This window comes from Petromyzon marinus, chromosome 62 (assembly GCF_048934315.1).
Source record: "Petromyzon marinus isolate PM22_M1 ecotype Great Lakes invasive population chromosome 62, UKy_Petmar_22M1.pri1.0, whole genome shotgun sequence".
Lineage (NCBI taxonomy): Eukaryota > Metazoa > Chordata > Hyperoartia > Petromyzontiformes > Petromyzontidae > Petromyzon > Petromyzon marinus.
The window spans coordinates 12278650-12302330 of NC_133728.1; the positions used below are offsets into that span (position 1 = coordinate 12278650).

The 23681-nt window shown below is 47.8% G+C and overlaps 1 protein-coding gene across 1 annotated transcript in view; it reads right to left on the minus strand.

Moving 5' to 3' along the window:
- Positions 1 to 23681, minus strand: part of COPA (coat protein complex I subunit alpha) — a 74015-nt gene that overhangs the window by 40140 nt on the left and 10194 nt on the right. Inside the window, exons 7-20 of the mRNA XM_032977304.2 lie at positions 22166 to 22278; positions 21303 to 21402; positions 20440 to 20575; positions 18114 to 18196; positions 17158 to 17308; positions 16695 to 16761; positions 11130 to 11205; positions 8364 to 8446; positions 7885 to 8024; positions 4941 to 5026; positions 3795 to 3933; positions 2726 to 2888; positions 1554 to 1700; positions 406 to 595 (exon numbers count right to left, since the gene is read on the minus strand). Coding sequence (XP_032833195.1) covers positions 406 to 595; positions 1554 to 1700; positions 2726 to 2888; positions 3795 to 3933; positions 4941 to 5026; positions 7885 to 8024; positions 8364 to 8446; positions 11130 to 11205; positions 16695 to 16761; positions 17158 to 17308; positions 18114 to 18196; positions 20440 to 20575; positions 21303 to 21402; positions 22166 to 22278 — 1674 coding nt within the window. The remainder of the gene's footprint in view (positions 1 to 405; positions 596 to 1553; positions 1701 to 2725; positions 2889 to 3794; positions 3934 to 4940; positions 5027 to 7884; positions 8025 to 8363; positions 8447 to 11129; positions 11206 to 16694; positions 16762 to 17157; positions 17309 to 18113; positions 18197 to 20439; positions 20576 to 21302; positions 21403 to 22165; positions 22279 to 23681) is intronic.

Here is a 23681-nt window from a genome sequence, read left to right on the forward strand (position 1 = left end):
AGATAACCATCAATGGTGTTCACTGTAAGCGGGAATCTAACTCGGGTCGCCGGGTTCGTAGCGCAACACGCTAACCCCTACACTACCGCTCCCCTAATACACACATGCTTACAGAGAGATGCACGTACACCCATGTACGTTGACACACACGAAGAAACATACAGACACAAAACAAAGAAAAAGATCTCCCTTATAGACTATAACAGACTTTTGGGGCAAGTGCTGCTAGCGAGCACCTATGAAGGCCAGCACGGCACACGACGGGGTGGGTGGCCAACACCACTCCCGGCCGCCTTTGTCTCCCCAGTGGCGATGTTTGCACACTGCACTCGGTATTAATTTGAGGCCAAGTCTAACCGCTACACAAACAGACACATGGGCGTAGATACACGCACAAGGCCGTACCGATCTTCATCATCTTGCGCAGCTTGTCAAGGTTGCCGGTGATGAGGTAGAGGAAGGAGAGGCGGTCGAAGTTCTTGGTGCGCTGGTAACACATCTCCACCATCTGGTGGTTGCCCTGCAGCAGCGCAACCTCGCCCAGCTTCTCCCAGCATCCCTTGTCGTCCAACGCCTTGGCGGCCTCAAGCGCAATCTGATGTGGGGCACGGGAACGCAGATGAAGGGAAACAGCAGAGGCGCATTGCAAACGATTGGGATGAGGGCGCACGACGTAGACACACTCATGATGTAGATGCAGGCCACACAATGCAGCCGTACGTTCGATGCAGATGCACAATGCAGACACACGATGCAGATGCACGATGCAGACGCATGCACAACGCTGACGCACGATGCAGGCGTGCGATGCGTGGCCCAGAGGTAGCGTGTTCGCCACTTGTTGCAATGGTTCGCAGCAGATGCTTAAGATCCCCGCGACGTTATTCATTGCGTGCCTCCGTCACGAACCCAAACTTTGAAAATGTATTCCTAAAATTACTCAATTGGGTATTAAATGCATAGCAACTAATCGTCGCCCCCCGTAAAGTGAAACTACTGCAGATTGATAATGATTAATAATGACGTTAACTTGTAACACGGTGCCACATACAGGATTTGCTCGCACTTCTAAAAAGAGATAATTATTCAGAAAAATGAGGAACCACAGAGAAGCGGGGAAGGCAGCAGGCACCCGTATGAGCCCGAGCCAACAACTGCCACAAGCTCTGCTAGTCCTATATATATTAAGGTGTTATTGGTCAAATAACGAATGTTTACATGTGGGAGGAAACCTGTACTACCTTCACCTGGCTCTTCCTCGTTGCCCACCCATTGGGAGGGAGTTTCGCAACATCTGTGTGTGATCCACTAACCCCCACTGCTGCCTCCAGTGCATCCTACCAGGTAAGGCCCACTGAGCTATATAGCTATTTTGTCAGAAGTGACCTGGCCACAAATGAAAGCTCAACAAAGCGGCTTATTATCACGTGTAAATTTACAGCAGTAGCCAAATACTCTAAAAGCGCATTTCTAAATAGGAAACGACAGCGCAAAAAAATGCATCTGATCATGATGAAGACAACGACGGTGATTAATCGAGTTATTCTGCTTACCTCGATGTTGCCGCACTCTAGCGCGAGGGCAAAGCGCGTCTTCTCGTCCTTAACGAAATGCAGCGCCACCTCGGGGTAGCCCTTCTTCTGCAGGTACGCGATGATCGATTGCCCCACCAGCTTTGCGTTGCGTACCATGTGCAGCACCTGCAGCAGCGGCCAACCAAAACGAAAGGAAATTGAGTGACGTGTGCAGCGCACGCGCTTGGTGCGCCTGTGCAGTGCATGCGTACACACACAGCACATGTGCAGCACACTCACAGCTGTCACAGCACACATCACGTAGCACACAAACACATGCAGCACACACCCACTGTACCACCGACTTCCCCCCACACTCTCTACTCTGTTTCCCCTTCCTCTCTCTCTCTCTGCTCCTCCCCTTTTCGATCTCTCCGCTCTCTCTCTACCCCCCTGCTCCCCTGTTCTGGGGCGCCGAGGTGACGAGATATTAACTACTTCACCTGGTATAAAGGAGGTCGTGGGTTCAATTTCGACTGACGCCTTATATATTTGGAGTTTGCATGGTCTCCCCGTGGTCGCATGGATTTTTCTCTGGGTCCTCCGGTTTTCATGTCCACATTTAGAAACATGCGTTAATGAGTGTTTGGCTGCTATAAATTTCCACGTTATAAGCCACTTAATTCGGCTATCAATTGCAATAGCCATGTCGCTTCTCAAAAAGAGCTAGGAATGCTCAGTGGGCCTTATCTGAGAATTGTATTGTTTCATATTTTTATTATTTTATTGTTTCCCTTCTACGTGACTTTACCAAAAGAACCAAGAATATATAAATATTTTAAAGTTTAAAGTATCTCTCCCCCCTCCCCCGTTCTCCTTCGTCTGGTCCATCCCACCTCGCTCTGCTCTCTCCTCCACACTCCTCCTCGACACCGGATTCCGGCTCTGCCTCTGCCTCCAATGCTCGGGACTCGGCTTAGGCTTGGGCCACCAATGCTCCTCAACTGCTTCCGCAGATGCGTGAGTGAGCGGCGAAGGCTCAGTTTTAGCTCGTGGCTCGAGCTCAGGCTTGTGGAAATCCTGAGTGTGGGCGGGACCACGGCTCAGAGCTGGCTCAGCAAGTAAAGCGTGCAGTGGCTTTGAGCCCATGGTCTTGCTTGAGACGAAGCCTAAGCCCGAGCCTCTCCACCCTCCCGAGTGCCCCCCCGCACCTCATCGTATTTGCGATTGACGAGGGCGAGTTTGAAGCGGAACTCAGTGGGGTCGATGGTCAGCACGCGGGGGCGGCTGTCGCGGTCGAGGCAGTAGACGCTCGTCCCGCGCACGCGCGTCACGTAGATCGGCAGATCCAGCGTGCGGATTATTCCGTGGTCCCTGCGGAGAGACGTAGGAGACGCGGATGAGATCCGGGAGACACACAGGGAACACAGGGGAGATACGGGGAAGACACAGTGAGGCATTGGTGAGCCAGTGAGACATGGAGAGAGACAGAGACACGGAGACACGCAGTGTAGTGTACTGGCCAGTGCAGGGTTATTGAGGGACTGTGTGTTGTCTTGGTGTGGTCTGGGACTGGTTTTCCTGTCGTTTTACTGCTTTTATGAAGCTTGGGAATTGATAATGCAATTATAACTTACTTTTATGTATTTATTAAAGGGGCACCAAAGTGGTGAGATGTTATTTTCCTCGCCTGGTATGCAGGTCAGGGGTTTGATCCTGACCGTGACTCCTGCATGTTTAGAGTTTGCATGTTCTTCCTGTGGGCACGTGGATTTTTTTCTACAGGTCCTCTGTTTTTTCCCTCCACATTTAGAAACATGCATTGAGATTATTTCTCCTGCTGTATCTGTTCCACCTGATGACGGTCGGTTGTGTTGCGATCGAAACGTCGTGATCTATTATTTTTCTACCTACGTGACTTTACCGAAAGAACCAAAGAGTATTATTTTGATTATTTTGGTGCTATGTCCAAATGATGGCTCACTTTGTTGAGCTATCGTTTGTGGCCAGGTTGCTTCTGAAAAATAAGTGAAAACCTCAGTGGGCTTTGCCTGGCAGGATGGGGATGGTTGTTTTATTTGTATGTGTTGGGGTGATGTTTACCTTTCTTGTACTTGGCACGACTATCATGGTTTTGTACTGATGTTATAATGTTCTTACCAGCCCCTACTGGACATCTGTGAAAAAGAGCTTTATAGCTCATCGGATTCCTCCAGGTTAAATATTCTGATTCTGATAGTAGAGTGGGCAGCATAGTGAGCAGCGTAGTGGGCAACGTACCCGTTGGTGAGCGTGTATTTGATATGGTTGGATGTGGTGTAGATGAAGACTCCGCTTTCGTCCCAGGCTCCGCTCTTCACGCGGATGTTCTCGTGGACACTGCACAGCGACTCCAGCTTACGGTTGCAGATCATGATCACTGCACCATGGGGGCACATGTGGCGTTACACGGAGTCACGCAATATAACCATGCACCCCCCCTCCCCCTCTACACGCCTTTTCTCCCCACTGAACCCCTGCGCCTCCTGTTGCCTCTCTTAAACCACACGGATCTCCCCACGCACCCCCTATCTCTACACATTGCCTCGCCTGTCCCGGCATCTAATTCGCCCCGTGTCTCCCTGCGCATCACCGCGTCTCCCCATTGGTGTCCGATTCTCTGCGTCATCCCGCAAGTCTCTCCCCCCATGTTTCACCCCCCGTGCGTCTCTCCACCACGTCCCCCCACTCCATGCATCTCTACCCCCCGCGTGCCACCCAGGGTGTCTCTCCTTCATGTCCCCTCAGCATGTTTCCCCCCACCGTGTCTCATTCACCCCCCACCGTGTCTCATCCCCCCCCCCCGTGTCTCTCTCCAAGCATCTCCCCAACGTCTCTCTTCATACGTCTATGCACCCCACCATGTCTCCTTCCCCACCTACGTGTCTCTCCATGCATCTCCACACCCCCTCTCCCCACCGCGCATCTCACTGTGCTTGGCGAGCAGGGCCATGTCGCACCCCCCATCTCTACACATCGCCTCGCCTGTCCCTGCATCTCTATCTCCCAGTGTCTCCCTGTGCATCACCACGTCTACCCAATGGTTCCAGATTCTCTGCGTCATCCCGCGAGTCTCTCCCCCATTTCACCCCCCTCGCACGTCTCTCCGCCGCGTCCCCCCCCTCCGTGCATCTCTACCCCACGCGTGCCACCCAAGGTGTCTTTCCCCATATCTCTCCTCCATGTCCCATCAGCATGTTTCCCCCCCCCCCACCATGTCTCCTCCCCCCCTGCGTGTCTCTCTCCATGGGTCTCCCTTGCGTGTCTCTCTCCAAGCATCTCCCCCACGTCTCTCTTCATGCGTCTACGCACCCCACCATGTCTCCTTCCCCATCTATGCGTCTCTCCATGCGTCTCCACACCCCCTCTCCCCCCCGCGAGTCTCACTGTGCTTGGCGAGCAGGGCCACGTGGGACATGTCGGCGCTCCACACCACGTACTTCACCTTGGAGATCTTTACCGACGCTAGAGACCTGAGGGAGAAGCCACAGACAAACCACCACCACCCCCACCCCACGCGGGCATTAACAAGACTGTCAGGGTCAAGTGTTTCAGTTTCAGTTTTCAGTTTAATTTATTTGGTATAGCCCTGTGAGCCATTCGGCTCTTGAATCGGGTGCAACCGCAACAAACAAAAAACAAAAACATGAAAAAGAAAACATCTTAAAGTGACTATGTGCAAACAGAAAATCCAGGAAAAAACAGCAAAAATCTTCCAGAAAAAGCACCGTACACCAACGCTGTGTGCAAATCCCAGTGGGATGCAAGTCAAACAACAACAACCACAAGATAATTTTGATTAAAGCCATCATTCTTACTCCGTACTACAACAAACATGGCCAAACCAAAAAAGTTTTCGACATCACCAAAACAAAGCCATAAAAGCAATACAACAGTGTTCATAGGAACTGTGACCGAAATTTCACAATAAACGACATAAACAACATGTACCATCAAAACCCTGTAGCCATAGCTGGCTGCATGAGTCATTCCACAACAGCAGGAGCATCAGTAGAAGTATCAAACATATTCAATAAACCTTTAAGATCGGCACACTAAATCAAAACACAGATCATACTTTGCAGCAGTCATCCGGAGCGAAACATTTTATTTTAGGCCACTGAACAGCAGTGGCAGCTAGGGGTGTACAACTCCTCTAGAGCAGTTTTGAATGAAGATCTCATAGGTAGTGATTCAAGTTGCAGTTTATTGAGCGACACCTATGGAGGCGCACGGAGGAGGCTGGCCAACACCGCCACGACGACGTGTACAAATTGCACCGGGTACTCATTTCAGACCAAGTTGACGTAGGTGAAGGTGCAGAACCGACATTGCCTGTTGTGAGCAGGAATCAAACTCGAATCAAACTCTGCTTGCCGGGTTCGTAGCATAGTGCAATGTTAGCCCAACACGCCACCGCTCCCACGTGTGGCTCATTGGCACATGCGGAGAGAGGGTGCACTCTACAACACAGATGGCAGTCGCACAGCATCTACACGATTATAACACTACTAATAATAATCCAGTATATGTGGTTTTGGTGCTGTTTTTCTCATGGAGCAGCATGATCATTGCTGAAGGAGGGCACTGCCATTTCACATGGTCTGTGGCAGTTTCACAGTAGGGGGCGACATTACTGCTGCTGTGTGATACCAAATAGGTAATTGGCAGGTACATTTCTCACTTGGCAAATTTGTATTCGCGACGCCGACCGCACCCAATGGCCTCCACCCCCACGGGATCTTCAAGAGGCGAACTGGGTGTGCTAGGGTTTGACCAGCAAGTACGCACCACCGCAGTAATGACCAAGGCGGCCAGCCGGATTAGAACTACAACGAGCGGCAAAACGAACTACTGCTGGGCTGCGTCTCAGCGTCTACACGTATGTATGTTACATGTGTTGAACTTCTTTTGCACCGTACGTAGCCAAATGTGCTAATCGGAAGTGCGGAGGACAACAAACTAAACACAAAAACAAGCAGTTGACCACATCTTGCACATCTCGGTCTCACGGTGTCTACAATAGGGGTTTTTTTTGGGTTAGACCGTGTCAATATAAACGTGTCGTTGAACCCACCACCACCCGACATAGCCAATTAGTAAGGTTTATCACATATACAAAACATGCCAATTGGTTTCTAGTTCAGCACTATCCAGTGTATTGGGAGAGTAAATCCACAACATTTACAATTCGAGTACGATGTTTCGCCGGTGATTACAAGCCTCATCAGGCGACAGCCAGAATTATCTACAAACGACACACAAACTGGGGGTGTCTACACACAACACACAAACTGGGGTGTCTACACACAACACCACACAAACTGGGGTGTCTACACACAACACCACACAAACTGGGGTGTCTACACACAACACCACACAAACTGGGGTGTCTACACACAACACACAAACTGGGGGTGTCTACACACAACACACAAACCAGGGTGTCTACACATAACACAAACTGGGGTGTCTACACACAACACCACACAAACTGGGGTGTCTACACACAACACACAAACTGGGGGTGTCTACACAACACACAAACCAGGGTGTCTACACATAACACACAAACCGGGGTGTCTACACACAACACCACAAACTGGGGTGTCTAAACACGACACACAAACTGAGGTGTTTACAAACGACACACACACTGGGGGTGTCTACACACTACACACAAACTGAGGTGTCTACACAACACACAAACCAGGGTGTCTACACATAACACACAAACCGGGGTGTCTACACACAACACCACACAAACTGGGGTGTCTAAACACGACACACAAACTGAGGTGTTTACAAACGACACACACACTGGGGGTGTCTACACACTACACACAAACTGAGGTGTCTAAACATGACACACAAACTGGGGGTGTCTACACACAACACACAAACTGGGGTGTCTGCACATAACACACAAACTGGGGTGTCTGCATACGACACACAAACTGGGGGTGTCTACACAACACACAAACTGGGGTGTCTACACCTGGTGCAATGTGTGGATTGTGAAAAGAGGTTAATCGTATTGATTCCCGCTCAGTCGATCCAGCACCCAGCTCAAATTTTATCGGGCAGCCTTTTGAAAACGTCAATTAATTGCGATTCATTCGTGGCCATTCCTTGGCAATCGATTACCTGGCAAACGATTCATTGGCAAGAAACACTACAATCGAGTAGTCGTGCGACACCCCCCCCCACCCCCTTTATTTGATTGACTAATATCAGCAAGCATCGGTGATTCCGTCGCAGTTCCGCTTTTATTGTTACCACAGCGCCCCACCGCTCCCCCCCACCACCGTGAGCGTCCGCGTCATCGTACCTCTTCTGCTGCACATCATACAGAGTGATCGAGTCGGCGTCGCGCAGCAGCAGGTTCCCCGTGCCTGCGTAGAAGACGTCCTCACAGCTGGGTACCTGCACCTTCTTAGTGATCTCGTTCTTGAGGTTCTTAATGAGGATCTGCGACATACGTGCAGGCAGACGGCGGGGGTAACAAGGAGGGTGGTTGGGTATAGGTAGGCTATTATTCGTGGCCAGGTTGCTTCTGAAAAAGTGTTATATAGCTCAGGGGGGGTCTTACCGGGTAAATATAAAAATAGTTTAGTTTTCGATTTAAAGCTTTCGTGACTGCAATGATTCATCTTCTTTGAAAATAGTTTAGTTTTTAGTCTAATACTGCAGGTATAATAACCATAATAACTTGGCTACGTGAGAAACTGGTTGTGTTACTGGTTGCAGAGATGTCCACGTATATAGAGATTCAGCTTGCGTGAAACCGAGGCGTCGCTGTTCTCTCACCGAGTGCATGCGGTCCAGCACCGCAAAGCGGTTGCGGGCGACCCACACGGCGGTGAGTCCCGACGACCGCTTCCCTTCCGGAGCTACAGCGACAACAGCAGCAGTAGCATATACAACACAATCAGTTGCACAGAGAGATACAAAGATCCTCCCATTATAGCCTTAACAGACAGCTTGGGCAAGTGCTGTTAGCAAGTAGCACCTATTAAGACCGGAACAGCACACTAGGGGATGGGGTGGCCAGCACCACGCCCGACTGCATTTGTTTCCCCAGAAGTGATGTTTACAAAACACAACCAGGTACTCATTTGAGACCGAGTCAACCTAGGGGAGGCCCAGGATCGGTTCCAGATCATTGTCACTGGTATTGGTCGTGAGCGGGAATCGAACTCGGGATCGCCGGGTTCAAAGCACCGTGCGCTAACTGTTTGTGCCGCCGCACCCCACACCCACCAATAAGTGCCACCACGAAGGCCCCCCCAAACTTGCCACACGCTCACGTAGCACAGCACAGCTGGTAAACGACTGCGGGCAGTGGTGCGCACCCTGCCGCCACGGGGCGCATTCGATTGATCGGTCTCCACTCGTGTCACGAACATTTTGCTCGTTTTACAAACAGATTGGGCGAAATTTAATTGTTCGTCATAGCGAATTCGCGTAAAAAGTACACTCGCTAAGCGAGACATGCCTGTACAGTTACAGGGATACACACATACAGATACAGTTACACAGAGATACCCATACATATACAGAGATATACATGGTTACACAGATAGTCTTCCTCACAGACACAGATCGAGGTTTACCTTGAAGTACATTCATTCGATTCATGACGATTATCATTAGACCTCCTTTGCCAATACAAAAATGTAATAATATGTTTTTTCCCCTTTTTTCTGGCAACAAAACTGAAACCTTTTTACAAGGATTCATGTCTGCATTAACCACAATACCTGCAGTCAAAATGCAAACAAAAAACATAGTATGATAATATATGCATTGTCCTTGAAACGGATTGCTCCACACCAAGGGACGGCTTTCTTTTGAGCCTCGACCCAATTGGTGCTCGACCAGATGACGCCAAAAGGCATACAGCTCAAAGACAATGCACTATCAAAGTAATGAGGGCTCGGGGTGAGCATCTACATCATTAGACCTCCTTTGCCAAAACCAAAATGTAATAATAGGGTTTTTCCCCTTTTTTCTGGCAACAAAACTGAAACCTTTTTACAAGGATTCATGTCTGCATTAACCACAATACCTGCAGTCAAAATGCAAACAAAAAACATACTATGATAATATATGCATTGTCCTTGAAACGGATTGGTCCACACCAAGGGACGGCTTTCTTTTGAGCCTCGACCCAATTGGTGCTCGACCAGATGACGCCAAAAGGCATACAGCTCAAAGACAATGCACTATCAAAGTAATGAGGGCTCGGGGTGAGCATCTACATCATTAGACCTCCTTTGCCAAAACCAAAATGTAATAATAGGATTTTTCCCCTTTTTTCTGGCAACAAAACTGAAACCTTTTTACAAGGATTCATGTCTGCATTAACCACAATACCTGCAGTCAAAATGCAAACAAAAAACATACTATGATAATATATGCATTGTCCTTGAAACGGATTGGTCCACACCAAGGGACGGCTTTCTTTTGAGCCTCGACCCAATTGGTGCTCGACCAGATGACGCCAAAAGGCATACAGCTCAAAGACAATGCACTATCAAAGTAATGAGGGCTCGGGGTGAGCATCTACATCATTAGACCTCCTTTGCCAAAACCAAAATGTAATAATAGGGTTTTTCCCCTTTTTTCTGGCAACAAAACTGAAACCTTTTTACAAGGATTCATGTCTACATTAACCACAATACCTGCAGGTATAATGCAAAAAAACCATACTATGATAATATATGCATTGTCCTCGAAACGGATTGGTCCACACCAAGGGACGGCTTTCTTTGGAGCCTCGACCCAATTGGTTCTCGGCCAGATGATGCCAAAAGGCGTACAGCTCAAAGACAATGCACTATCAAAGTAATGAGGGCTCGGGGTGAGCATCTACATCATTAGACCTCCTTTGCCAATACCAAAATGTAATAATAGGGTTTTTCCCCTTTTTTATGCAGACATGAATCCTTGTCAAAAGGTTTCAGTTTTTAACCTATATGTGAATTTGAATAAGTTATTTCGGTTTACAGTAGTTTTCGTGGAACGAATTAACGTTAACCAAGGGACTACTGGACTGTAATATATTTTTGGTATCCTTTTGTTATTTTTTTCTGCAAATCTTTACCAAAAAATTGCCCCCCCTAGGAACGTATCCTAAATTTATAAAGTTAATTCAATGGTAAAACAAAACCTTTCGATTTACATATCGCTAAACATTGCCTTTTTCCAGGGACGCATGGGACCTTTTGGGGAAATGTTTCGATATATGATTTTTCACATTAAGTTCAGGTTTTCCAGAAAGCAACCTAAATGCATACTGAGGTATGCCCGTACATGTGTGTGCCGTGTCTGCGTATCTGTATGTGTCCACATGTGCATGCCATGTCTGTACGTGTCTAAACGCGAGTAGTGTGCCGTATCTGGGTGTCTATAAGTGTGTCACTTGCCGTGTCTGTGTATCTATGTGTGTGTCGCATTACGTGTCTGTGTGTCTATACGTGTATGTTGCGTGCTGTGTCGTGTGCTGTGTCTGTGTGTCTGTACGTGTCCACATGTGCTTGCCATGTCTGTATGTGTCCGAGCCATGCTCACCGTCGGGGTTCTGGGAGTCGCTGTCCTTAGGGATGCTGTATAGGTCATACGTGCTGTTCTCCAGGTTAGACGCACGCTGTTAAAAACAATGACAAAGATCCCCCGTCACAGCCTTTAACATTGTTGCGGCAAGCGCTGTTAGCGAACAGCACCTATGAAGTCCGGCACAGCACACAAAGGGGTGGTGTGGCCAGTACCATGGCCAGCCCCCTTTGTCTCCCCTGTGCTGATGTTTACACGCCACACCAGGTCCACCGTGTAACAAGGGGAAACTCCAAAGCCAGATGGTGGGGGTGAGTATTATTATTATATTTCTGCTTGTTTTATCCAGGAAAGCCTCTCTGAGTCTCAAGACTTTTTCAGGAGGATCCTGCCTCCTTTTTGCAGAAGGGGGGAGATGTTGTTGCTGTCTGTAGTCCCAATTGAGTCATTTGCAGGTGAAGTTCTTTCAGCCTTTGGGATGTTTTGGCCAATATATTGTCAGTGTTTTTTTCTTAACTATGGGAGGCAACTAGAGAATCCAGAGGAAACCAAATGCAGAACAGGATAATCTACAGACTCCACGCAAAAATAGACTCTTCTTTGGTTCTTTCGGTAAAGTCACGTAGAATGACAATCAAATAATAAATTGATAAAATAAAATAACACAATAATATTCTCACACGACGTTTCGGCCACAACACAAGCGGCCTTCATCAGGTGAAGGGGACGAGACTGTCTGGAGGACAGCGCTGGAGTGAGAAAGCCACGCTGAGATCACGACCTTTAAGCTGTGTGAGAAGAAACAAAGCGCCTTGACAAAGGAATTAGCATATAATTTAGCACTGAAATGGCTGAGTGATTAGCTTGTGACTGGTCACAGAAAAGGCTATGTTAAAGTTAAAGCATACACATCCGCAAAGGCACCCCTTGACAAAGGAATTAGCATAGAATTTAGCATTGAAATAGCTAAGTTAAAGTATACACATCCGCAGAGGCACCCCTTGACAAAAGGAATTCGCATAGAATTTAGCATTGAAATAGCTGAGTGATTAGCTTGTAACTGGTCACAGAAATAGCTATGTTAAAGTCAGAGCATATACATTCACCAAGGCACCTAGTACAAATCAAACAGGAGAAATTAGCATTGAAATAACTAGGCGAATTTAGCATTGAAATAACTGAGTGATTAGTTTGTGACTGGTCACAGAAATGGCTATGTTGAAGTCAAGGCCTACACATCTGAGCTATTCACAGTAACTGGGTATACAATACAATATATAATGAATACTATATAGTGAACCAATAAAAAATAATTTTAAAAATATATAAATTACCTCAATGTTATGAATAAACTCTATATTCTCCAATCAGCTAAGCTACCAACAATAAGTCGTTATATATCACAATGCTATATGTCGAAAAATGGGTGGATTCTTACCCTCAACTTTAGCAACACGGATAGCTGCGGGTCCCGTTCAGACGGACGAGTTCATCCATGGTCGGAACAGAGGAGGTGGAGAGAGACAGCTGCGAGGCGCTGTTATACTCCATGTTGTAAACCATACCATTAACCGTGGTGAGAGGTATTAAGAGTCAATGCCAGCGAAAGAGCTGCGGTCTGAAGGTCATCGTAAAATACAATTAATTAAGAAAGGAAATGGTTAAGAACATCTTTCCAATGGTTACTAAGCCAGAATCCATCTTCTCGGTTGAAATTGTCTCTGTGCTTGTATATGTGAATGGCCTCATGAACGAATCTCTCATGGTAGCCGGTTGGTTTGCAAAGAACCTCCGTCTTGGAGAAGTCAATGTCATGTGAGCCCACTGAATTATAACAGTGATCTCCCATGGCAGAGGAGTTCGTTCTACCGTGTTTCAAGTCTGCTTTATGTTCGCGGATGCGGTCCGAGATATGTCGTTTGGTTTCTCCAATGTAGCTACTACCACAGAGGCACTTTTGTTTGTAAACGCCCGGGTACTGTATGTCTGGAACAGCATCTTTTACAGATGGAACTAGATCACGGATTTTATGTACTGTGTTGAATCGGACCTGGATCTTGTGTTTATTCAGGATTTTGGAGATCTTTTTAGTGACCCCTGCAATGTAGGGTAAGGTGATGGTTTTGAGTGGCTCCACAAGAGGATCCTTCTTCATGACTGGAGTGATGGCTTTGCGGATTGTGTAGTCGGAGTAACCATTAGCCCTGAGAGCCTGGTGTACGTGCTTGAGTTCACTGGTAATGTGTTCCTGGTCGGAAATGCATTGGGCTCTATGTTATAGAGTCTTGATGAGGGAGTTCTTCTGGGATGGATGGTGGTGGGAATCCGGTCTCAAGTAAGCATCTGATTCAACAGCATTAATTCATGAGCCCAATCAGTTCTTGTTGAAACCCTCTGCTGCTAGACCACCAAGATTATATGGCCTTCCAAAGATACACAAAGAAGATACACCCCTTCGTCCCATCGTCTCTACTATCAACTCCCCCACCTATAAACTGGGACATTTTCTTGCTGATATACTGCGACCTTTCACTGGAAAAACCACCTCTGCGGTACTAAATTCTACTCACCTGGTATCGACAATCAAAGGCATTTCCCTGTCCCCAGACGACCTGCTTGTCAGTTTTGATGTGGTGTCCTTGTTCACCAAAGTCCCGGTACCTGACACCATCGCTATCATTGAAGACCTGGTTCATCAATGACTGCACACTGATGTACCCCCCCTGGTGAGACATTGCTTAACCAACATATACTTCACCTGGAATGGAACTTTCTACAAACAAACTGAGCGCACCCCAATGGGCTCCCCCCTATCTCCGGTTGTAGCCAATGTATTCATGGAAAAATAACTGACGCCATCCAGACTGCCACTCTACGCCCGACCTTATGGAAGATGACATCTTTGTCATCTGGCCACATGGCCAGCCTGCTCTAGACCAATTCCGCGACCACATCAATTTCATACACCCAGCCATCAGATTTACCATGGAGGTCGAAAAAGATGGCAAACTACCCTTTTTGGATGTCTTAATTAAAAGGACACATGATGGTTCAATGAGTCACTCTGTCTACAGGAAAGCTACCCATACAGATGCTTACTTGAAACCGGATTCCCACCACCATCCATCCCAGAAGAACTCTCTCATCAAGACTCTATACCATAGAGCCCAATGCATTTCCGACCAGGAACACATTACCAGTGAACTCAAGCACGTACACCAGGCTCTCAGGGCTAATGGTTACTCCGACTACACAATCCGCAAAGCCATCACTCCAGTCATGAAGAAGGATCCTCTTGTGGAGCCACTCAAAACCATCACCTTACCCTACATTGCAGGGGTCACTAAAAAGATCTCCAAAATCCTGAATAAACACAAGATCCAGGTCCGATTCAACACAGTACATAAAATCCGTGATCTAGTTCCATCTGTAAAAGATGCTGTTCCAGACATACAATACCCGGGCGTTTACAAACTAAAGTGCCTCTGTGGTAGTAGCTACATTGGAGAAACTAAACGACATATCTCGGACCGCATCCGCGAACATAAAGCAGACTTGAAACACGGTAGAACGAACTCCTCTGCCGTGGCAGATCACTGTTATAATTCAGTGGGCTCACATGACATTGACTTCTCCAAGACGGAGGTTTTTTGCAAACCAACCGGCTACCATGAGAGATTTGTTCATGAGGCCATTCACATATACAAGCACAGAGACAATTTCAACCGAGAAGATGGATTCTGGCTTAGTAACCATTGGAAAGATGTTTTAAACCATTTCCGTTCTTAATTAATTGTATTTTACAATGACCTTCAGACCGCAGCTCTTTCGCCAGCATTGACTCTTAATACCTCTCACACCACGGTTAATGGTATGGTTTACAACATGGAGTATAACAGCGCCTCGCAGCTGTCTCTCTCCACCTCCTCTGTTCCGACCATGGATGAACTCGTCCGACTGAACGGGACCCGTAGCTATCCATGTTGCTAAAGTTGAGGGTAAGAATCCACCCATTTTTCGACATATAGCATTGTGATATATAACGACTTATTGTTGGTAGCTTAGCTGATTGGAGAATATAGAGTTTATTCATAACATTGAGGTAATTAATATTGTATTTTTATTTTTTATTGGTTCACTATGTAGTATTCATTATATATTGTATTGTATACCCAGTTAATGTGAATAGCTCAGATGTGTAGGCCTTGACTTCAACATAGCCATTTCTGTGACCAGTCACAAACTAATCACTCAGTTATTTCAATGCTAAATTCGCCTAGTTATTTCAATGCTAAATTCTCCTGTTTGATTTGTACTAGGTGCCTCGGTGAATGTATATGCTCTGACTTTAACATAGCTATTTCTGTGACCAGTTACAAGCTAATCACTCAGCTATTTCAATGCCAAATTATATGCTAATTCCTTTGTCAAGGGGTGCCTCTGCAGATGTGTATACTTTAACTTAGCTATTTCAATGCTAAATTCTATGCTAATTCCTTTGTCAAGGGGTGCCTTTGCGGATGTGTATGCTTTAACTTTAACATAGCCTTTTCTGTGACCAGTCACAAGCTAATCACTCAGCCATTTCAATGCTAAATTATATGCTAATTCCTTTGTCAAGGCGCTTTGTTTCTTCTCACACAGCTTAAAGGTCGTGATCTCAGCGTGGCTTTCTCACTCCAGCGCTGTCCTCCAGACAGTCTCGTCCACTTCACCTGATGAAGGCCGCTTGTGTTGTGGCCGAAACGTCGTGAGAATATTATTGTGTTATTTTATTTTATCAATTTATTATTTTATTCTCATTCTACGTGACTTTACCGAAAGAACCAAACAAGATGAATCCTTGCAGTCACGAAAGCTTTAAATCGAAAAATAGACTCAACACAGAAACAGGAATCTTATCCAGGCCCCTTCTTGCTGCAAGACACAAGCGTTAGTACCACAGCGTGAGTACCACTGCAGCGCAAAACCTTGCCGCCCAAGTGGTAACGAGACTGGGACAGCGATCATGGTAAGAATGCTGCGCCAACTGGCGCAACAATCGGGAAGTCCCTTGACCCCAAAACGAAGGTGATGGTGGTGAGGCGGATGGCAAAAACGAAAGGGAACGGTACTATAGCGGTCATTTAGCAGTTAACATGCTGCGCTACGAACCCAACGAGGCGAGTTTGATTCTCACTCACGGCCAACACCAGTGACGATTACCTGAACCGGTCCTTGGCCTCCAGGTCGACTTAGTCTCAAATGAGTACCTGGTACGGTGTGTAAAATCATCGCCACTGGTTGAGTCAAAGGTGGCTGAGCGTGGTGCTGGGCACCCACCCCCTTTTGTATGCTGTGCAGGCCTTCATAGGTGCTACTCGCTAATAGCATTTGCTCCAACAGTCTGTTAAGGCTATATGGGGGATCTTTGTCTTGGGGCGGATGGCACTGCGATAGCAGAGGAGTTTGGATGACGGGTTAGCCCACTGTTAGATCCGACAGAAGGAAAAAAGCGATGGCGAGGTGGGGGCAGCCATTACCCATCCGCGGGATCGAGCTAATGGTGATGTGACCATCACGTGCGGCTGCAAGGGGACTCACGGTGCACAGGAGCACGGCATTCTCTGCTGGGTTGTATGACATGCTGAACACCGGGTTCTTGGAGCCACTGTGGGAATGGTGGGAGGGAGGAACACAGAACCACACCGCGGCCATCACTACAGCAGCTGTGCAGTGTGGTTTAATGTCGTGCGGTTCATGTCGTCTGTTGTTGTTTGTGCTGGAAGTATGCAGTGTGGTTTGCGTCATTATGTATTGCAGTGTGTATTGTGTACATATTGTGCAGTTGCCGTGTCTACTGACGGCACAACCACGCAAGCTGTATAACGGCAATGTTCTGGGAGGAGATGTATATACCGTGCAGTTCGAGTTGTATGCTTCGTGTTGTCTCTGTTGTGTGCATTATATTGTCTGTATCTTGCTCTCTGTATCATGTTGTCTGTATCATGTTGTATCTATCGTGTGTAGTGTGTGGTTCACGCTGTGTCGTGTGCACCTCGCGTACCCGCGCAACTGCATGACAGCGACGTCCTTGGAGGAGCTGAAGTCGAGCTGGCGCAGGAAGCGCTCCTTGACGTAGTAGAGCAGCCCCCCGTGCACCGCGTAAGCAGGCCGCTCGCGCTCCAGCTTGAACACGATCATGCCGCTGTCGTGGCCTGCAACAAGCCACACACATAATAATACACACAACTGCCATTCACCGCTAAGTGGAGGTGATATCACCACAGCGCTTGTGCCAGGCCAGGTGCACTTTAAGGTCACGTGAAGTGTTTAATGCCTGCCGACAAGAGGTCAAGGTACAGACCCAGCTGCAATGGATTGAGTCACTGAAATGACTAGCAGATGCACCACTTCTGCCCCCTACTGTGCCAACTTACTGTATTTTAGCTACCCAGTGCTCTGCTCATTGTTGTGTCGCTCCTCTGCCCTCCGTTGATGTTGGAGGGCGACTGACTCTAAATGCACAATGGCGTCCTTTATGAGATTCGACAACAGAGGCTGATCTTGACACCGCTGGTACCAGTTATCAGCAAATCCACTAAGCTACCCATCCTCCCTCTAACACATCAGGCGACCTCTTCTCTATCCTGTGCCACCCACACACTCACCGAATTGCATCCACACTCTTATTTACAAGACAACAGATCCCTGATATATCCTTAACATACAACATTTGGGGTCAGTGCTGATCACGAGCACCTATAAAGGCTGGCACGGCACACCAAGGCGTGGGTGGCTAGCACCATGCCTGACTGCCTTTGTCTCCCCAGAGGTGATGTTTACACACAGCAGCAGGTACTCATTTGAGGCCGAGTCGACCTAGGGGATGCCCAGGTCCGGTTCAGATAATTGTCACTGGTGTTGGCCTTGAGCGGGAATCGAACTCAGGTCACCAGATTTGTAGTCCAGTGCGCGAACCGCAACACTACGGCTCCCCACAAGACACACACTGGATCGTACCTGCAGCGAAGAGGTTGAGGGAGGGATGGGCGGCGAGGACCCAGAAGCGGTCGTGGTCTCTGCGGAACGTCTGCACTCCCGTGCTGCAAGGGGAAAATCAGAGCAGAGGGGATACAAACAAACAACCACAGCCAATAAAAACACACATTATTCCCTTGTTATTCATGAGGGATACATTCCAGAGATGCTCGATGAGAGCAAATTTTGCAGAAAAAGATATTGGCCTACGAAAACCCATCTTTTTAATGAATCACCTTAAAATAAATAGGTAAATAAGCTATTAAATACGTGCAAATTATCTCATCACTTTCTCGCATCACTTTCTCTCATTACATTCTCTCTCATTACATTCTCTCTCATTACATTCTCTCTCATCACTTTCTCTCTCATCACTTTCTCTCATCACTTTCTCTCTCTCTCGATGCAATCATTTAGAGTTCCAGATGCGATTCGCAGATAGCCAAAGTCATAGATAGCAAGTTCGTGAATATAACGAGGAATACTGTAGAGACAAATTACACATGAATGCAAAATACCAATGCTACTAATATAATAAATACCACAAACGAGAAGACATGAACATGACCCGTGCGTTGTTCATCTGTCCAGGTGGGGGTGTGTGTACCTGCACACCCACTCAGTAGTGGGGAATGGCGGTGCAGTGATTAGGGCACTGCGCTACGAACCTGGCAACCAGTTTTATTCCCACTCATGACCGATAATAATGGGAGCGTACTTAAATAAGTACCTTGAGAGTTGTATACAAGTGTAATGACAGGGTGACACCTACTGGTCTGTAAGGGTCATTACAGTTACAGCTGCATTACATAAAGCCTTATTGTGAAGGGGCGTATCTGGGGTAAAGGTTAAGGGCGGTGTCAGTCAAGAAGCTCTGGGAACCATCCAGAAGGCTCTAGTAGGTTCTATAAAGGGGGCGTGGCCAGAGGTGGAGCTTGGCCACGCCAGGCGAATATAAGGAACACCGAACCAGAGCTTCGGGGCTGTTAGTGTGGGGTCTGGGTCCTGGTTGCGTCGCTGCTCGCTGTAATCTTTGTCTTAACCACGTGGCTGTTCTTCTGCAAGACCCGCTCCGTCTTCGCCGCTACGCTCATCAATCAGAGGGGCTGCGTGTTTAGAGCAGCCTGGGTGTAGCCGCGTTACCAAGTGTATCGCCCTGTGTGCTCTTAATAAATAAGAAGCCTTCTACTAGACGTGTGTCGGGAGTCGCTCATGACACAAGCATTGGCACTTGGGAGTCAAAGGCGGCCGGGCATGGTGGTGGCCACCTACCCCCGTGCCGGCCTTAATAAGTGCCGTTCGCTTACAGCATTTACCCCAACAGACTGTTAAGGGCAAGATGGGGAAACTAAGTTTGAAGGTGTATGTGTTCGTATCGGCCAGTTGATGTTCTGTTGTGATTGATGTTGAAGCAGATGTGAGTGTGCTGTGAGCTCTAGATGGGGCGAGGAGTGGGGACACAGTAATTCTTAGGTGTGGGGATTTAACAATGTCAGACTTTTTCAAGATGGTGCTGCATTGAGTTTTTATTCAAGATGTTTTCAGCCAACTGATGAGTGTCTATACATGTGGGTGGAAACCAGGAGCACCTGTAGAGAACCCACGCACGCGAGGAGGCAACACTCTTGCCATACTGATGGAAACTAGATAGCAATTAGTCCATTTGGTGTACCACCCTTCACCCTTCTCCTGGCGAGCTAGAGCATGGCACCTCGACGCCCATGGGGAGTCTTACTACTTTTGTGCGCGATCCGCCAACCCTCGCTGCCTCCACAGCACTGTTGGATTACAGGCCACGCGCATAGCCACCACTGCCTTGGAACATCGATGATGATGGTCACGATGGTGATAATGGTGATGATACTTATTGACTAAGTGCACTGTACTTTCTATGGGACTGTGTTGAGAAACATCATTGCTTTGTCAAGGCCACTCACTTGCTCTGACGGTCACACCACCAGCGGTTAGCGCTGCACTGTGTTAAGAAATAGGCAACTCGAGTTCGATTCCTGTTCACGGCCAACATCCGTGGCAGCGAATATCAGAATCGGAGCTGGGGCTCCCCTAGGTAGACTAAGCCTTAAATGAGTACCTGGTGCGGTGTGTGTAAAACATCAGCAGCAATGGGGAGACAAAGGATTGCTGGGTAGGTTTGGCGATGATGGCCACACCACACCCCTCATAGGTGTAAGCTGTATCAGCCGTCTTGGGTTTTGCTCGCTAAAAGCACTTGGCCCAAACGCCCTGTTGAGAGGCTTACACAGGGGGATATTTGTCTGTGTACATGTGCGTGTGTGCATGTCCTCACCGCTTGGACATGTCCCACACGCGGATACTCTTGTCCTCGGAGTTGCTGAGGATGAGTTCGTGACGCGGGTGGAAGAGGCAGCAGGAAACGTTATTGTAGTGTCCACGGCAGGTGTCTACTTCCCATGCCTTTGAGTCTGTACACGCGCAAGCATACGCGCCCAAGCACATACAGACAAATACATAAATACGCACACACACACGTCCAATACACACAACGGCATATACCCGCACATGCACACACACGTACAATACACACCAAGACATATTTAATGCACACACACACTAAGTGGCGGTGATGTCATCACGGTGCTTGTGCCAGTCTAGGTGCACCATTTGGCTGTCATGTGAAGTGTTGAAGGCAAACTTCTGGCAGGAGCTCATGGGACAGATCCAGGCGCAATGGGTTGATTGACTGCAGTGACTAAAGGATTCACCACTTGTGCTCCCCACGATGCCAACTCGCTGCCTTGTTGCGAGCATCGTTCCTCTGCCGCTATGCTATTGCTGGAGGACGACTGCCTTCAACTGCTCAGTAGCATCCTTCACGAGCCTAATCCACATAGGCCGATCTTGATACCGCTGGTACTGGCCATTGGCAGGTCCATTCAACCCCAGATCCCCCCGTAACGGCATCAGCCCATCTCTTCTCCAGCCCCAAATAATGAATGACCAAACGAATGAACTAATTAATGAATGAGAGAATGAATGAGCAAATTGATGAATGAATTGGCAAATGAGCGAGCAAATTAATTAACTGAATGACCGACAAAATGAATGACTAAATTAATAAACAAAAGAGCAAATTAACAAGTGAATGAATGACGTGTGAATGAATGAGTGAACCGCCGAGCTTCCACACACCGTTCATCCTCCACAGCTTGACTTGGCGATCGTCAGCCCCGGACACGATGAGGGGCATGGTGGGGTGGAACGCCGCCCAGTTCACTCCGCGGTCGTGGCCCTGCCGACGAACACGCGAAATACACGTTACGATCCCACCAAAAACTTAACATCCAACAACACACACACCGTGCACATTAGGGTGGCCAATGCCACTCGACACGTGCGCCTCATGTAAGGCCCCACGCAGAAGATCCCATGGGCTTCAACCGTCCCCCCCACCGAAGCTCACGGGACCCTGACCCATGAACCGCATTGGCACAAAGCGTGGCTTGCGGCAGTGGCAGCAGACACTCGACGACGAAGCAGAAATGGGAGCTTAAAAAACTCTGTGGGGCAGTGTGCCGAGGACTGTCACACCAAAGGAGAAAATAATGAGAAGAAAACTTAAGACTCAATTTCCCCAATTCAAAAATATGAAAGAGGCGTCAACACAGCGGTGATCACCAACTCCGCTACTCCTGATGCAGTCATCTGGCTCATCAACCCCTTCAATGTAAAATTATAGCCATTGCTCTACATCAAAGTAAACTATGTAACTCTTTTTTTATTTTACCAGGTAAGGCCCACTGAGCTATATAGTTCATTTTCAGAGGCGACCTGGCCACAAATGATCACTCAACCAAGTGACTTATCACGTGGAAATTTAGAGCAGCCTAATACTCTAAACGTATGTTTATAAACGTGGAGAGAAAAACCAGAGGACCTGGAGAAGAATCCACGCGACCACGGAGAGAAAATGCAAACTCAAAATATACAGGCGTCAAGGTCGGAATCAAACCCACGACCTCCTGTATAACAGGCGAGGGGAAGGGGAGCGGCACCTCCAGGACGTGTTTCACCACGGCGTCAGCGGCGCCGAAGAGGTCGACACCGGAGATGGAGCGGAGCTCCGCGTCGCCCGACGATCCGGGATTCAGGTTCTTCTTGCGGAGGCCTGGGCGAGCCCCAGGGGAGAGAGCAGCAGAGCAGCGGCACGAGCCGATGCACACGCGGGTTCACATGGGTGCACACGAGTACATACAAACACGGGTTCCCACGGGTACATACAAACACGGGTTCACACGGGTACGTACAAACGTCGGTTCACATGTGTACATACAAACACGGATTCACAAGGGGACAAACACGGGTTCACACAGGTATACACAAACACGGGTTCCCACGGGTAAAAACAAACACCGGGTCACACGGGTATTTACAAACACGGGTTCAGACGGGTACACACAGGTACATACTAGCACACGGGAGTATATACGGATACATATACTCAGATACACAGAAGTAGATACAAATACCAGCTACACATGGATACATACTAACACAGGGGTACACATGGGGTGCATACAAATACAGTGAAACCTTGGATTGCGAGTAACTTGGTCTGCGAGTGTTTTACAAGATGAGTAAAAAATTTAAATAAATCATAATTTGATAAACGAGCGATGTCTTGCAATACGAGCAGTATGTACAGTATACGCTTTGTCTGCCGAGCATCACGTGATCACAACTGAGCCAATGGTTCTTCTCTCTCTCTCGTTGCGGGATTGTGGGTAATCGTCTCTCATGCTCGGTATCAGTCGGCGTGCCTCACTCGCATTGTCAACATCCGTGCGGCGTATACTGTTTACTACAGTATAGTGTTGTACCACGTGTGTGTGTGTAAAGCATTTTTTTATTTTGTGTCCAAGTGTAGTGACTGTTCTTTAGTAACTGTACCGCAAGTGAAAGTCGTTCTACACAATAACCCTCCTCCTCCTCTCCTCTCTCTCCTCACACCAGCCACGATTAAATCTAATTAATAAATTTGATTACTTTATATTAAATTTAAATAATAAAAATATAAAAATATTTTTTGTATTAATCATTTTTATATGAATACAGTATTTTTGGGTTGTGGAACGAATCATCTGAGTTTCCATTATTTCTTATGGGGAAATTCGCTTTGATATACGAGTGCTTTGGATTACGAGCACGTTTCCGGAACGAATTATGCTCGCAATCCAAGGTTTCACTGTACATGGGTAAACAGGGGTACATACACGAGACAAAGGCAAAGATCCCTGTATAGACTCAACAGACTGTTGAGGCAGCTTCTGTAGGCAGGGACGGCACATGAGGGGGTAGGTGGCCAGCACCATGCCCAACCACCTTTGTCTCCCCAGCGGCGATGTTTAACTACACACTGCACCAGGTACTCATTTGAGGCCGAGTCGAGCTAGGGGAGGCCCAGGACCGATTCAGATAAGTCACTGGTGATGGTAATGAGTGGGAATCGAACTCGGATCGCCAGGTACGTAGCGCAGCGTGCTAACCGCTCCACTACCGCTTTCCATACAC